Source organism: Palaemon carinicauda, chromosome 42, assembly GCF_036898095.1.
Source record: "Palaemon carinicauda isolate YSFRI2023 chromosome 42, ASM3689809v2, whole genome shotgun sequence".
In the NCBI taxonomy this organism is placed as follows: Eukaryota; Metazoa; Arthropoda; class Malacostraca; order Decapoda; family Palaemonidae; genus Palaemon; species Palaemon carinicauda.
The window spans coordinates 52,540,429-52,558,595 of NC_090766.1; the positions used below are offsets into that span (position 1 = coordinate 52,540,429).

General features: G+C 34.3%; 1 protein-coding gene across 3 annotated transcripts in view; it reads right to left on the bottom strand.

Moving 5' to 3' along the window:
* The window catches only part of LOC137632827 (cubilin-like), a 135,070-nt gene that overhangs the window by 47,802 nt on the left and 69,101 nt on the right, over positions 1-18,167 (bottom strand). For 2 of the 3 annotated variants that reach the window (XM_068364926.1, XM_068364925.1), the window contains exon 4: positions 12,885-12,971. In XM_068364926.1, coding sequence (XP_068221027.1) covers positions 12,885-12,971 — 87 coding nt within the window. Of the gene's footprint in view, positions 1-12,884; positions 12,972-17,707; positions 17,783-18,167 lie in introns of all 3 variants that reach the window. The other variant, XM_068364924.1, reaches the window with a different exon arrangement.

The following is an 18,167-nucleotide window of genomic DNA, read 5'->3' on the forward strand; positions in this document are numbered from 1 at the left end:
CATCTACACTAAAATCGCTTTACTGAAACACAGGCCGATGGCTGGACCAACAGAGGGTCTGCTGATCTACACAATTTATCTCTGAGAAGCAAACTTACCATATCTAGTGGGGCTGTAGCCTTAAAATCCTCCCTTAAGAACAAGTCTCACATCTTAAATCTCAAAAAGAAGACTCAGGTATGAGCTGTCATGCTTTGGTTTACAGTGGGTCTACGACGGTGACTTTGGAAAGAAGAATAGATGAGCATAGCGAGTTTCTATGAGAATGGATGACTTTAGCTAGATGATGCATCTCCGATTCAACTCAAGCTGATGGTCACACGTAATAAGGAGCACAACAAAGAACACAAAGGATGGTCAGCAAAACCCAAAGTCTACGTGATTAAACGTGACACCATACTAAAACACTCTACAACTGGTTTTGTTCTGCGTTAGTTGTACATGGAATGGCTATAGGCTTCCTCCTATCCACTGCAAGCTTTTTCAACACTTTATACTTTAGTTACTTTAGCGGTCCCTAGAGGACAGCAGAAGGCAACATGCTTTTTTAAAAATCTGTGTGAACACTCAGTCATTTATTGGAAATTTACTGCAGTTTATTCTGACTTCATTTTAAGGAGAGTGAACGGAAGGGAGAATTGCAGAGGATAAATAAATATTTAGAAATGAGTAATAAGCATAAAGAAGCAAATTATGACTCTGGAAGCAAACGATAAAATAAGCTATTTAGATGTTTTACTTTTCTAAATAAGTGAGACAAAGGAATGATTGAAAGGAGCTAAAATTAGGTTATAGAAGTTTAGAACATGAAGTAACAACATTAAGTTAACAGTTGCAAAAGCAGACTTTGATTTGCTTTGAAAAGCAAAGAGGATAGAATTTTGTGAGTCCTTCAAACACCAGGATTGAGGTTATAGAATATAAGGGCTCATATGAAATACAGAAGAGTAACATGTAACTTGAGTTAAAACATGTTTATGTAAAATTAAACAGGAAGTTAATTAAGTGTAGAAAATATATATAATAAAAAGTAATGGTTTAACAAAGATATACGGAACCCACTATTTCTAGAGACATGTGATAAATAGAATTTAGAAAATAAGATGATTTATATTTCTAATCGATTATTTTAATGAATTAAAGAAATAAACATGATACATTATTCATTTTTTCGTACGATCTCACAAATCCATGCTTTCCATTATGAATACAGAATTCTTTTCCCATTCACATTCAGTTACGATAAAAATAAAAGATGAAGAACTACTTTTATTTACAGACATGGAATTTAGTTTCCTTACATAATTCATCCAGATCAGTCGAGAATTCTTGTATTAGATTAAAACAAAAATTTTAATGTATTATTTAAAAATCCTTACCGTAGTTAGCATCAAGTTACAAAAAGTCTAAATCAAAAACTAAAACTAGAGGCGATCTAGAAGATGAAGGGTGAAGGAAGCTGCATTTACAAAGAAAATAGCATAATATTTCAATTATAATAAAGTAGTGAATTTGAAGCATGTGACCTTAATATCCTCGTCCCTCTAGTTAAGGGAAAATATTTGATTAAGAAAATGATGCTTACTGGCAGAATTAAACTGTATATCTTAAGATACTGTGCGAACGAAAATGGTCTTTTATTCATGTTTAAGTATAGTGTTACTATTGCAGATCGAATGACAAAGTTTTGTAGGCCAATAATCTTGTCATGAATAAAAAAAACTAGAACTGACAAAATCCTAAAAGATTCACCTGAAGAACTGGCTTCATTGAAATGCCACAAACAATTCAAATGTAGACAATGTCATCATTCTCCGATTATTATAAACACCAACAATAATCCATCCTTAGAGAGATCGCCACAATGTAACCTTGACAAGGCAGACTGGAATAGATTTCGGGAGCTAAGTGAAACTGGAGGAAATGCAGAACAGTTTGAAAGTGTAGATGATGTCTTTAAGAGGTTGAAATGCTGTATATATGCAGCCATACGTAAGCTGGAAAGCAAATGGAAAACAATTCATTGGTGATGAATTATAGTTTACTGAAAATCAGATGTAAAACTTCTCAAATAAGTATTGGAAAAATGAATTATAGAATTATATATAATTTATTGTGCCTTTTGTCCACTGATATAACAGTACTTAGTATTTATCTCGGCTGAATCCCTCGCCAGGCTGGGAGGAGCTAAGAGAGGATAAGTCCCCTTTTGTTCCTTTTATGATATCGGTTACCCCAAAAATTTGGGGAAGGGCCTTGAATAGAAAAGAAGAAATGCAAGGAATTTAGGTGAGGATTGTCTATCTCGAAATTTTTTGTTGACAAGAATGAATACCCTTTACTTCTAAAAGTCAATATGCAATTCTGGGAGAATTGGCTCAGGATGACAGAAGTGAGACGAGAAACAGCCACTGATGAGTACCCATAGACAAAACTATGATAAACAACTAAGCTTTGTTCGTGGAGTAATATTGTTCACCAGGGATACCCATAAACCCATAGCAATAGTAGCTTTGTTGATAGTATATTTCAAAGATATGAGTTCACCAGTGGCACATACCACTGCCGTATTGTTCAAATAAACACACAGAAACTGGTTCACCTGTGGCACATACCACTGCTGTATCGATCAAACAAACCCACAGAAACGGGTTCACCTGTGGCACATACCACTGCCGTGTTGATCAACTAAAAACACAGAAACGGGTTCACCTGTGGCACATATCACTGCCGTATTGATCAAATAAACACACAGAAACGGGTTCACCTGTGGCACATACCACTGCTGTATTGATCAAACAAACACAGAAACGGGTTCACCTGTGGCACATACCACTGTCGTGTTGATCAACTAAAAACACAGAAACGGGTTCACCTGTGGCACATATCACTGCCGTATTGATCAAATAAACACACAGAAACGGGTTCACCTGTGGCACATACCACTGCTGTATTGATCAAACAAACACAGAAACGGGTTCACCTGTGGCACATACCACTGCCGTATTGTTCAAATAAACACACAGAAACTGGTTCACCTGTGGCACATACCACTGCTGTATCGATCAAACAAACCCACAGAAACGGGTTCACCTGTGGCACATACCACTGCCGTGTTGATCAACTAAAAACACAGAAACGGGTTCACCTGTGGCACATATCACTGCCGTATTGATCAAATAAACACACAGAAACGGGTTCACCTGTGGCACATACCACTGCTGTATTGATCAAACAAACACAGAAACGGGTTCACCTGTGGCACATACCACTGTCGTGTTGATCAACTAAAAACACAGAAACGGGTTCACCTGTGGCACATACCACTGCCGTATTGATCAAATAAACACATAGAAACGGGTTCACCTGTGGCACATACCACTGCTGTATTGATCAAACAAACACAGAAACGGGTTCACCTGTGGCACATACCACTGTTGTGTTGATCAACTAAAAACACAGAAACGGGTTCACCTGTTGCACATATCACTGCCGTATTGATCAAATAAACACACAGAAACGGGTTCACCTGTGGCACATACCACTGCCGTATTGATCAAATAAACACACAGAAACGGGTTCACCTGTGGCACATACCACTGCCGTATTGATCAAATAAACACACAGAAACGGGTTCACCTGTGGCACATACCACTGCTGTATTGATCAAACAAACACAGAAACGGGTTCACCTGTGGCACATACCACTGCCGTGTTGATCAACTAAAAACACAGAGACGGGTTCACCTGTGGCACATATCACTGCCGTATTGATCAAATAAACACACAGAAACGGGTTCACCTGTGGCACATACCACTGCTGTATTGATCAAACAAACACAGAAACGGGTTCACCTGTGGCACATACCACTGCCGTATTGTTCAAATAAACACACAGAAACTGGGTCACCTGTGGCACATACCACTGCTGTATTGATCAAACAAACACAGAAACGGGTTCACCTGTGGCACATACCACTGCCGTATTGTTCAAATAAACACACAGAAACTGGGTCACCTGTGGCACATACCACTGCTGTATCGATCAAACAAACCCACAGAAACGGGTTCACCTGTGGCACATACCACTGCCGTATTGATCAAATAAACACACAGAAACGGGTTCACCTGTGGCACATACCACTGCCGTATTGATCAAATAAACACACAGAAACGGGTTCACCTGTGGCACATACCACTGCTGTATTGATCAAACAAACACAGAAACGGGTTCACCTGTGGCACATACCACTGCCGTGTTGATCAACTAAAAACACAGAGACGGGTTCACCTGTGGCACATATCACTGCCGTATTGATCAAATAAACACACAGAAACGGGTTCACCTGTGGCACATACCACTGCTGTATTGATCAAACAAACACAGAAACGGGTTCACCTGTGGCACATACCACTGCCGTATTGTTCAAATAAACACACAGAAACTGGGTCACCTGTGGCACATACCACTGCTGTATCGATCAAACAAACCCACAGAAACGGGTTCACCTGTGGCACATACCACTGCCGTATTGATCAACTAAAAACACAGAAACGGGTTCACCTGTGGCACATATCACTGCCGTATTGATCAAATAAACACACAGAAACGGGTTCACCTGTGGCACATACCACTGCTGTATTGATCAAACAAACACAGAAACGGGTTCACCTGTGGCACATACCACTGCCGTGTTGATCAACTAAAAACACAGAAACGGGTTCACCTGTTGCACATATCACTGCCGTATTGATCAAATAAACACACAGAAACGGGTTCACCTGTGGCACATACCACTGTTGTATTGATCAAACAAACACACAGAAACGGGTTCCTCTGTGGCATATACCACTATTGCGATAGATCCTGGACGTTACTAGCAATATCAGCGATATAAATCCAAAAATGTCCAACTTCCTGAGAAGAGATACCATACTGATTTTCAAAAATAGGAAAAACTCTGTCAATGTCTAGCATTGGAGTCTATACTCATAAAACACATGCTTTGGGAAAATCATGTTTGCTATAACAGGCCATTGCATAGATTCTAATACCTATGAAATAGATTTTCCAAAGGCCTTACATCATTTAGTTTCACGGTACCTGCATTATCCTCAGTAGGAAACCGAGTACATCAGAAACCAAAAGTGAGCTCACCTCATCTTTGAATGAGGAACACTGTCGCAAAGGACTTATTTCCTGATGTAAGAGCCTTAATGGGAACATCCAGATCATGCTGGAAGATAACGGAGCAGAATATAACACCTTTTATATCTTTTTACCACAGGGTATTGCAAGGCCTGGAGTTAAGTGATGGTTGCACACAAGCAACATTAAATGATAAATGATAAAAATACAAAAGAGTATTAAGACCTGAAGCAAAAACGCTGATAATGGAAATCGGCCACATTAACTGCAAAAGGAGTTTGATGCCTCGCGGATTAGAAATCAGTCAGATCAATGAGGCCCTTAATACGCTGCCCGCTGGGAAGAATTTCCGAGCGGCAGTGATTCACTTGCTGCGTGCACAGCTAACCCGTGCAGTTCATGATTACCGGCTTTTAGAAACTACAAGGCCGCTTGGAGAAAATCTGCTTGGTGAAGCGACGCTAAGCCTTCAGCATGACAAAGAGGAATCATACTAGGCTTTTTTTTCGCCAGCGGCGAGCCGTTGCCGCCCATATGGAAAGCACAAGACGTTGTTGCTCGAGATATTGGCTTCCCAACTGGACGGGAAGCAGCGCCCATAAACTAGCCGCATGAACTGCTTACCTGCACAGGTCCAGTATAGTGGCTTATAGATACTACGAGGCCGCTCGAGGGAAAATCTGTTTCGTGTGAAGACAGGCTTCTTAACGAGCGTAAATTTTCCCGTGCGGCAAAAAAAATCGTCTCGTGTGAAGCCAGCCTTAGAGTGTCCTTAAACTCTTAATCTGAAGTACGTCACCATAAAAAAAAGGTTAAAAGTCCATAACATCAACTGGGGTTGAGAAGGATCTAGTGATAAATTTGAAGGAGGTTGAGAGAAATGGCGAAATCACGTCGAAGAAGTTATTACCAGTTTAATCAATCCAGCAATCTTCTAAGACAAGAAAATGACACAAATGTACTAAAGAGAGATATTAACGAGAGTGAATAGAAATCATCTTTGGCCTTCACAGTGGTCAAGAGTGAATAGAAATTATCTTTAACCTTTACAGTGATCGAAAGTGAATAGAAATTATCTTTGACCTTTACAGTGATCGAGAGTGAATAGGAATTATCTTTGGCCTTTACAGTGATCGAGAGTGAATAGAAATTATCTTTGGCCTTTACAGTGATCCAGAGTGAATAGAAATTATCTTTGACCATTACAGTGATCGAGACTGAATAGAAATTATCTTTGACCTTTACAGTGATCGAGAGTGAATAGAAATTGTCTTTGGCCTTTACAGTGATCGAGAGTGAATAGAAATTATCTTTGGCCTTTACAGTGATCGAGTGAAAAAAAATTATCTTCAACCTTTACAGTGATCGTGAGTGAATAGAAATTATCTTTGGCCTTTTCAGTTATCGAGAGTGAATAGAAATTATCTTTGGCCTTTACAGTGATCCAGAGTGAATAGAAATTATCTTTGGCCTTTACAGTGATTGAGAGTGAATACAAATTATCTTTGACCTTTTCAGTGATCGAGAGTGAATAGAAATTATATTTGGCCTTTTCAGTGATTGAGAGTGAATAGAAATTATCTTTGGCCTTTACAGTGATCGAGAGTGAATAGAAATTATCTTTGGCCTTTACAGTGATTGAGAGTGAACAGAAATTATCTTTGACCTTTACAGTGATTGAGAGTGAATAAAATTATCTTTGGTCTTTACAGTGATCGAGAGTGAATAGAAATTATCTTTGACCTTTATAGTGATCGAGACTGAATAGAAATTATCTTTGGCCTTTATAGTGATAGAGAGTGAATAGAAATTATCTTTGACCTTTACAGTGATCAAGAGTGAATAGAAATTATCCTTGGCCTTTTCAGTTATCGAGAGTGAATAGAAATTATCTTTGGCCTTTGCAGTGATCGTGAGTGAATACAAATTATCTTTGGCCTTTACAGTGATCGAGAGTGAATAGAAATTATCTTTGACCATTTCAGTGATCGAGAGTGAATAAAATTATCTTTGGCCTCTACAGTGATTGAAAGTGAATAGAAATTATCTTTGACCTTTACAGTGGTCGAGAGTGAATAGAAATTATCTTTGACCTTTTCAGTGATCGGAATGAATAGAAATTATCTTTGATCTTTTCAGTGATTGAGAGTGAATAGAAATTATCTTTGACCTTTACAGTGATCGAGAGTGAATAGAAATTATCTTTGGCCTTCACAGGGATCAAGAGTGAATAGAAATTATCTTTGGCCTCTACAGTGATCGAGAGTGAATAGAAATTATCTTTGACCTTTACATTGATCGAGAGTGAATAGAAATTATTTTTGGCCTTTACAGTGATCAAGAGTGAATAGAAATTATCTTTGACATTTACAGTGATCGAGAGTGAATAGAAATTATCATTGGCCTTTGCAGTGATCCAGAGTGAATAGAAATTATCTTTGGCCTTTACAGTGATTGAGAGTGAATGGAAATTATCTTTGACCTATACAGTGATCCAGAGTGAATAGAAACTATCTTTGGCCTTTACAGTGATTGAGAGTGAATACAAATTATCTTTGGCCTTTTCAGTGATCGAGAGTGAACAGAAATTATCTTTGACCTTTACAGTGATTGAGAGTGAATAAAATTATCTTTGATCTTTAGAGTGATCGGGAGTGAATAGAAATTATCTTTGACCTTTATAGTGATCGAGAGTGAATAGAAATTATCTTTGGCCTTTACAGTGATCGGGAGTGAATAGAAATTATCTTTGGTCTTTACAGTGATCGAGAGTGAATAGAAATCATCTTTGACCTTTACAGTGATCGAGAGCGAATAGAAATTATCTTTGGCCTTTACAGTGATTGAGAGTGAATAGAAATTATCTTTGGCCTTTTCAGTGATCGAGAGTGAATAGAAATTATCTTTGGCCTTTACAGTGATCAAGAGTGAATAGAAATAATCTTTGGCTTTTACAGTGATCGAGAGTGAATAGAAATTAACTTTGACCTTTACAGTGATCGAGAGTGAATGGAAATTATCTTTGACCTTTACAGTGATCGAGTTCTAATATACAGGGTGGCCCAGAAGTAACTAGAAAATAAATGATTATACTTATTTTGAAATTGCATAGACGTACATTTTCTTAGTGAGCAATAATACAAAAGCCTTTAAATTTTATTGTTAACCAAAATACACTTGTCATAAAGTAACCGCTACATAAACCTATTCCACAATCTGTCGGCCTACTTTTGAACCACCCTGTATAGTATTTGAAATTTTATCCGAAGAGAAAACGCAGAAATATATATATATATATATATATATATATATATATATATATATATATATATATATATATATATTTATATATATATATATATATGTATATATACATATTCGTGTTTAATTAGTTTTCATCATCTATATGTGTCAGGACTAATTAGAATAATGTTAATTATCGTCCATTAAGGAGGCTCTTGTTTTTACCTCCGATATATATTATATATATATATATATATATATATATATATATATATATATATATATATATGGGTGTGTGTGTGTATATATATATACATATATATATATATATATATATATACATACACACACACACACACATATATATATATATATATATATATATATAGCGTTTAAATGAACCAATATTCTTTAGTAATATACCAAGAAAATGACTAGAATTAAAGTATTTAAATGTTTATTCGAAGATAAAACTCAGAAAGGTATATACAAACGTTTATATGAAACCAACAATCTAACTAGTAAATTGAATAAATTATATATGCATAACTTCTGTAAACACTTCCATGTATTCAGATCTATGCCCTCATCCATTTATACATTCTATACTTTTTCATTTTATACTTTTTCTCTCTCAGAGAATTAATGGAAAATAGAAAGAAAAAAAGAGGATGAAAATTATTTTTTTTAGTTTAATGTTTTAGATGTTTTCATTTCCTCATCTCCTTGGAGTCACTGATAATTTATAGATGAAATTCCAATATTTTTTTTTATAAACAATATTGATATAGCTAATTTCATTTTGAAAATCTTTATTTCTTTTTCATTTTTTTTCATTAGCAAAGTATTCTTTTGTCCATTTTACAAAGTATACCGTTTTTCATTTTACCAAAAAAAAAGAAAAATATTTTTTCTGATAATTTCTAGAGGAAATTCCAATTATTTTTTTTTATAAACAATATTGATATATCTAATTTTCTTTTGAAAATCTTTATTTTTTTGTAAAAGTTTTATTTTTTATCAGCAAAGTATTCTCTTGTCCATTTTACAAAGTATACCTTTTCCTCATTTTACAAAAAAAATATATATATATTTTATAGTATCAAAAGAATGTTTTTTCTTATTTCACAGAAGTATACTTACAAAATAATTTTTTTAACAAAAGTTATTTTTTTTAAAATAGTTTTTACAAATGTTTTTTAAACAAATGTGTTTTTTTAGAGATTTTTTTTCACAAAAGTAATTTTCATACTAGTTTTTATTTCATTTCTTATAACACTAGTTGTTTTATCAAATGTGTTTATAATAAGACTCAGTTTACAAAAGCAGTTTTTTTTAGCAATTTTATAAAAAAAATTTCACACAAGTAGTGTTTTAACAATTTGATAAAAATATTTTTTTCTTTTACAAAAAAATATTTTCAAAAGCATTTTTTTTAGCAATTTTATAAAGATTTTATTATCACACAAGTAGTGTTTTAGCAATTTGATAAAAAATATTTTTTTTTACAAAAAATATTTTTTTAATATATTTTTCTAAAGTATTCTTTTCACAAAAGTAGTAGTCCAGACACAGCTTAGATGACTTAGAAAGCTTATCTTATAAAAAAAAACTTAAAAGCAAAATAGCCCTAAAATTTAATCATCTAAAAGCGAGAAGATAGCAAAAAAGGGAAATATCGAAATAGATTTAAAAAAAAGAATCTGCAGTACTAAATAAAGTAGCTCTTTGTAGTAAACCATTCTACAGAAACATGCAAATACCAGCTCGAGATCAGCAGCTACAGGCTACGAAAATGGTGGAATTTTGAAAGAGATTTTGCATATTAAAAAAAAAAAGGAAAAAAAACTGTATCCGATGTCTTCGGTCTTTTGGGATTTTATACTTAAGATTAGTTTCTAATCATATGTTAATTTGGTTTTGTTTAAATTAAAATCAATATTGAAAAAAAAAATTCTATTTTATATTAAAATCTATTTTTCTATCTTATCAAAATCTATTTTTCTATCTTATATTAAAATCTATTCGAAGTTTTAATATAATAATGGATTAATAGTATTAATTAATAAAAATTTGCTTAATAACGTTGAATAAAATTAAGATTAATAGGAAATATTAATAGTCTTTAAATCTGGCACACCATATTAATTTGTATCAAATTGGGTATAAAGTAAATGATTTAATAAAAATTGGTACATGTTAATTTATATTAAAAAATTAAAAATAACATTATGAAATGTTCAAAACTAACATCAACCGTCTATTGAAATGTCAGAAGTGGACATTTGAAATTTTGAATAAAACATTACTTATCTTGTAGTTCACTAATTTCCTAGTTTACTTTCCTCACTGGGTTATTGTTCTTGAAAACAGATGAATATTTCCTTTATTCAGTCATAGATATATCTATTTTAATGTTGCTACTCTTCTTAGAACATGGTATTTTAATTGTCAATTACTTGTCTTGTAGTTTTATTGCCTTATTTCCTTTCCTCACTGGGCTGTTTTTCCCTGTTGGAGCCCTTGGGCTTATAACATTTTGCTTTTCCAATTAGGGTTGTAGGTTGGCTTGTGATAATAATAATAATAATAATAATAATAATAATAATAATAATATAAAGCAATGCTTAGGAAGCTCCCAATGGGTTAACTACTGCACAGAAAGTATAATTGTTCAGTGGCTACTTTCCTCTTGTTCTCTAGTCTTGGGTAGTGCCATAGCCTCTGTACCATGGTCTTCCACTGCTAGAGTTCTCTTGTTTGAGGGTACACTCGAGCACGCTATTCTATATTATTTCTCTTCCTGTTTCTTTTTTTTTTAAGTTTTTATAGTTTATCTATGAAAGATCTAATCTAATGTTACCGTTCTTAGCTCATTTTATTTTGATTGTTTATGACATCTCTTGTAGTGTTTCATTTCCTTGTTTCCTTTCCTCACTGTGCAATTTTACCCTGTTGGAGCCCTTGGGCTTATAGCATCTTGCTTTTCCAACTAGGGTTGTAGCTTAGCTAATAATAATAATAATAATAATAATAATAATAATAATAATAATAATAATAATAATTATTATTATTATATTAATAATAATAATTGGGGCCCTTGGCATTGTAGCTTCACTTACAATGATTATGTTTATAATAATGAAAATAAAAACAAAATTCGATTTTGTATTTCAAAACGTAAAAAGTGAAGGAAAACGTTGGTAATATATATATATATATATATATATATATATATATATATATATATATATATATATATAAATATATATATATATATATATAATATATATATATATATATATATATATATATATATATATATATATATATATTTATATATATATATAATCAAAGAGAGCCATGAAACCTAAAAACCATCTTGGGTAAATTAATGGTTACTTTCAGAAAGTAAAAAGATATTTCCGAAAATGGAACTCAATTACCAAAACGTATATATTTTTCGGATAAAAAAAAATTGCAAAATTCAAGATCTATAACTTTAGAAAGGAAATATACAATATTTTTTGAAAAATTAAATTTAATGCCGAGATACAACTGTTCATTTAAAAAAAATTCAGTTAATTAAAAAGAAAAAAACACTTTCATGTTTTTCGTAATTCAATTAGTGTTATTAATCGCCAGAGACTGAAAAATTAATTACCCGACGAGTGAATAAATCTGTAAAATTAAGTTAACACAAGTGATAGAAATCTTTTAATGGCATACTGAAATAAAAAAAATTAAATCATACAATATAATCTAGATCTATCAAACAGCTACAAAAAAAATGACGAGAACAGCAATCAGAAGATATAAAAGGCATAACAAACTTCAGGGTCTAATATCTAATAAGAGAGAGAGAGAGAGAGAGAGAGAGAGAGAGAGAGAGAGAGAGGGAGAGAGAGAGAGAGAGAGAGATTGGGGGAGGGTAATGAGAATGGCTGATTCGAGGCACAGAAGGAGGTTATGATTAATATAATTAATTATCTAAGGAATGGAAACTTCACTCTTAATTGTACGTCATTATTTATAAGGGCAATAGTTTAACTAAAATATATATAAAAATAAATCAAACCTTTTTTATATCATATCTTTAAAGAAATGATTCATTCTCTTTATTAAGCAGCATTGTCTCGTCCTGCAGTTGCGTTGAATAAGATACAGTACGAACACACAATAAAGAACAGACACAGCTTATAGAGGAAAATGAAATACGGAAGTTTAATCATAATACTGATAATAACAATGATGGAAAAACAGACGTCTACCCTCTGATGTAGTGAGGAGGATAACAACATCGTTATAAGCAGGCAAATGAAAAGATCAGCTACGCTCGATCCAATGGAAAGATCTACTGTTAGGAGCTACAGCAACGAACGAACGAACGCATTGAGGAAGAAAGGACGAAGGAAGAAGGAAGGAAGAAAAGAAGGAAGGATGCTTTTCGTATTATTCTTTTTTTTTTCTGAAAGTGTGGGAGATGACGTACTTGGTTCCTTAGTTGAGTACGAGTCGAGTTCTCCATCCATGCCTGACTCATCGCTAACCAACAGCCAGTCCTCGGGTTGGGGATCTGCTATACTCGCGAGGAGCCAGAGAGAGAGATTTAGATAGCGTGAAGAAGTAAAAGAAGAAGAAGTAGAAGTAGAAGAAGAAGGTTGAATGGGTTTCAGAGACACACAAGAGACAGACAGGGAGCGAGACAGAAAGTGCAGCGGGATGGGAAAAAAAAGGCGTCATGTGAGGAGAAGTGGAAGATAGTGGTGAAACACGAATACAAATTGTGTCAGAGTTTGTATGTGTGAGTTCATTGTAGGCGTGGGAAGTAATAAGGTGGTTCCCGGTGATAGGATCAGCATGAAGGAAAATAAAGAATAATGAATATATATATGTATATATATGTATAAATATATGTGTAATGATATAACAGATATAATTTGAATGAACATTAACAACAGAACATGGAAAAATCATCAGAGAGAGAACAGTTGCCCAGTGACACATGATACAGTTTTTGGTGGGCAATTGCACAGGTCATCCAGTATCGTTGTTGATTTGCGCAATTGCAATACACGAGGAGGAGAGGAATAAGAAAAACAAGAGTACGAGTAAGAGGAAGAAGCAGAAAAAGAGGGAAAGGTCAGAAAGGTAAGGGTAAAGGGCAAGGGGCAAAGGGTTGGTAGCATAACGTCCAATGGGTTGGTTGTTGGTTGAAGGGCCATGGAGTGCGTTGAACAATTCGGGAGGTGGTGGTGGTGGTGATGGTGGTGGTGGTGGTGGTGGTGGTGGTAGTAGTAGTAGTAGTTGGTGTGTGGGGGGTAGAAGAAGAAGACCCTAATTAGTAGATTTCATGGTAGTACTACATGATAATTGCTGGATTTACAAAAGATAAAACACTGAGAAAAATAAAAATTTTCTCTTTCAGTAGAATCATAGTACTGGTACATGGTAGAGGTTGGCTTGACAAAAGACAAAACATTAAAAAAAAAATTCCCTTCTGGTAGATTCATAGTAGTACTACATGGTAATGGTAGGCCTGACAAAAGATAAAACATTAAAAAAAAATCATACTTTAAAAAGAATATATAGGTCATATGATCTAGCCATCTGACAGTGATGACCAGCGCATTCTGTATGGGAACGCTCCATGCTATATGCTCTTTGAAACTGCTTAACTGGTAGAAATAAAAGCCGGACAGTATGCATAACTTAGAGAGGAACCAAGATAAAGACTGTAAATAATGTTCTAAACAGTAGTTAAGATCACCAGCAACAAATAAACGGAAAGTCAGCACGCATCACCATACAAACTTCATACATCTAGAGACCAATTTAATGGGTGGAATGAAATAAATAAGTAAACAAATCGTTTCAGTTGGAGTAGGATCATCTTGACAGAATGAAATGCAGTTGATTCCATGATTAGGCCTACAGGAGATTGGGACTGAGGGTCTTTTTCTCCAAGCCGCTCACACCTCTTTTTTTACGTTTCTGTACCCCCTTTATCTTTCTTATCTTCCCTTTCTCACAAAATGTGCCAAGCGTTAAAACAGGTGAGACGGTCTGAATCATTACGAATAGTGAAGGTCTCATCATCTCAGTATTGTACATGAATGGAACGAGATTGAAACAACGAACGGAGAACGGCGGTTTTCCAGTTCGACAGTACCAGCTCACTGAGAGGTCCCTTAAGAAGGAATCATATAAAATATATAAGCCTTCAAGGATCCCAATATCTTTTTTTGGTGTTTCAGTATCATATATGGACAATGAAAGAGATTCCGAAATAGGCCTGGGGGAATGTATCTATCATCTTCATATACTTTGATCTCAAGGTTGGTTGAAACACAAACAATGTGAACACTGTCCTGAATGAGCCTCGTCCACAGAGGGTGAAATGAACACATCTCGGAATCTCTTGTAACGATGACAAATAACTGGGGTCTCAAAGCAAATAAAAAAATGGATAAAAAAAGATTACAAGAGTAATAGAAAATTAGTCAGGCTTTGGATTGCAATTATGCAGGAATATAAAATTCATACCAAGTGCCCAAAATTAACATTAGGAACTCCATCGCAAGAGTAATTTTCACCCATAATTCTGATCTAATGGTGCGTATACTAATGATCAAAATGAAGTGAAGATCCCATTAAATTTTTTTATGAAATGCTGAACTTCTGATATAAGACCATATGGAAATTATTCTAAATTTCAAAATTTTATGTGAAGTACCCCATCATAAAAGATTTTTTTTAAAAAGCTCTGACCTCCAAATACAATTTCATTTACCACATACCCTTTGATTTACTCTTATTACTGATCAAAGCAAAAGATGTAACTTCAAACATGGTGAGTTTTTGATTCCTGCATTCTACAATTCCATAAGTTCTCAGCTATGGCTGAATTGCATATCCAGTTCTTGTCAGACCCTCCTTACCCTCCCCAAACCCCGTTTGTTGCAGACCACCTGACATTCCACATCTCATTAACCAAGACTCAATGTGTCTGTAGAGAACGGAAATACTTTCGGGAGACTTGATGTAAACCATTTACAATTCAGGCAGAAAAAATAGTATGATTATTTTCCGTTTCTTGGTTCAGTCATGCTCTTTGAGTTGTAAGAAAGAATAGGAAATAACAAGGAACCGGAGTAGTAGAATTAAACTGTGTTAATCATACTGGTATTATAAAATTTTGTTAACCATGTAGGATGGAAGATAGGCCTCGCTTAATAGAAGCGGGGCGGGGGGGGGGGGGGGTTATGTATGCGAATGCATGTGAAATTAGCTGCTGTGGTTGTAAGCAAAGAGGATGAAACATTAGAAGAAATATAGAGCTGACGAGATTACAGTGCTGCAGTGTAGGGTGAAGTTATGAATGAGTGGCTGACCTAGGTGTGTAAGGTTTATCTGGATAAGAGAAATATTCTGAAAGAGTAATTGAGAGTGATAATTGTTCTCTTGAAATGAAGGTAAGGTAGGCGACTGTAATAAGAATAGGGGATACTTACTAAACCTGGAAAGGTGTGGTGTAAAATTTGATTACAAAAGTAAGACATGAAAGAAGGATCGATGGGGAAGAACAATGTGGTCTAGATGTGGAAGCGGGTATGTGGATCAAGCAATGTGAAAGGTTATGAAATAACTCGAAAGCCTGAATGGGCCATACATAGACCTAGGGATTGTATATTTCAACACTGTCAACATGTATGGATAAAAAACCATTTCTATCAAAGTCTATGTAATTGTGATGAAGAGATGCTGGAAAACTCTTTTGCATTATCATGGTATAATTTGATTAATAGTTGTGTGAAAAAATATCTAGAAAAGTAACAGAGCACCCATCAACTTGATTACTCAACAAATTGCGATCGATGTTGCAAAGCAGAAAATTTTCCAGTACATCAGTTTCATTGAAACTCTATTTTCATTTTCAAAAAAATTTTAGCTGGTGTTCAAATATCTAGTGTCCTATTATCTTAATTAATAAATCACCTCGGGCAAGCGATTGAGCGAAATTTAAAGACATGATTAACGGTCATACTATCACTGCAGTAACCGTATTCCATAATGGTATTCAGTATTAGTAATACTTACAGTACATCCTAAAGTTAGATTAAGAATGAAATGTTACTTGTAAGTGGTGTGATAAAACACTGAAAATGCTCATTAACGAATTTAAATCTGTCTGGAAAGCTCGCAAACAATTCTGAAAAATATCTTCTCATAAAAAGAAAGCTGTCACAGCATCACAATTCTATATGCAAATGTATGAAGTTTTTTTCTCAACTGATAGTCAAACAACAGCTGAAATCTTGTTGACGTAAGATACTTTTGAAGTCTAGATTAAAATAACCCCATAAGGGGCAAGACTAAGACCAGTTAATTGCAATATGTCACCAGCATCCAAACAGACTCTCCACTCAAGTCAGGACCAGGTAGGACCAAACAGTGGCTTGCGAACATTCAGCCCATAGACCTATAGGCCTTACGAGGCCACCATTCATACCTCATAAGGACAGTATGAGATCATGATTTACCAGCGTTACGGCAGCTTGAAACCTGCTTTACTTTATAAAAGGAACAAACATCTCCCCTATATAATAAAAAGCAGTGTTTGACTGTATATATATATATATATATATATATATATATATATATATATATATATATATATATATATGTGTGTATATATATATGCATATATATACATATATATATATATATATATATATATATATGTGTGTGTGTATATATATATATATATATATATATATATATAAATATATATATATAAATATATATATATATATATATATATATATATATATATATATATATATATATATATATATATATATAAAATATATATATATATATATATATATATATATATATATATATTCTTCACAGTCACGCTCAGCTCTCCCCGTCACTCAGGTAGGGGAGAGAGGTAGTAGTCATACCCTGGTGAGAGGGTGGTGCGTGTGCATGTTCGAGTTTGTGTATATCTTTCTAAATACTTAGCCATCATTTTGACGGGTCACGTACACTAGTAACTAATATGGATTATTCCTCGATCACTACACACCAGTATATCTTTGGAAATAAAAAAGTAGAGCATCGAAAGAAGAGCATGACAGAAACATGAAGTTGGAAAGGACTTGTTTTTATTTTTTTGAAAATTGACAAGTTGACGTCCCCTTGTACCACCAATCCTCCCTGGCCTATTTCCTCCCTCTGTGATCCCCGTTTTTTTTTTTTTTTTGTTGTTGCAAAGAGAGAAGACACTTTTCTAACATCAACAAATACCGTGATAATAATACAGTTCCTCCATGGTGAACACCACAGTCGGTGCTTCTGTTTTATCATCATCTTCATCACATTCTGAAATACAGAAGTGCCTTGCTGAAATACAACACACACTTTATTTCCCGGGGAAAAGGCGTTGCAGCTTTAAATTCACTTATTCATTGTCAGGATTCCCCCAACCTACAGAGTACAGAATCTTTCTGTATACAATAATTAAGGGTATCAGAAATACAGGGTGTTCAAAAAATCTCTCGCAGGAAGTATTTTGAATGATAGCCGACTTTTGCATGGTAACAAAATGGGCCTCAAATGCTCACTACAGAGAGACTTTTTGAACACCCTGCACGTTTAACAACTGGGAGGTAACTGAAAGCAGAATCTTCTGGAATCTTAAGGCGTAGGTCCTCCAGACAATGAATTATTTTTTATATATAAAATTGTTGCTAGTTCCTTACTCTAA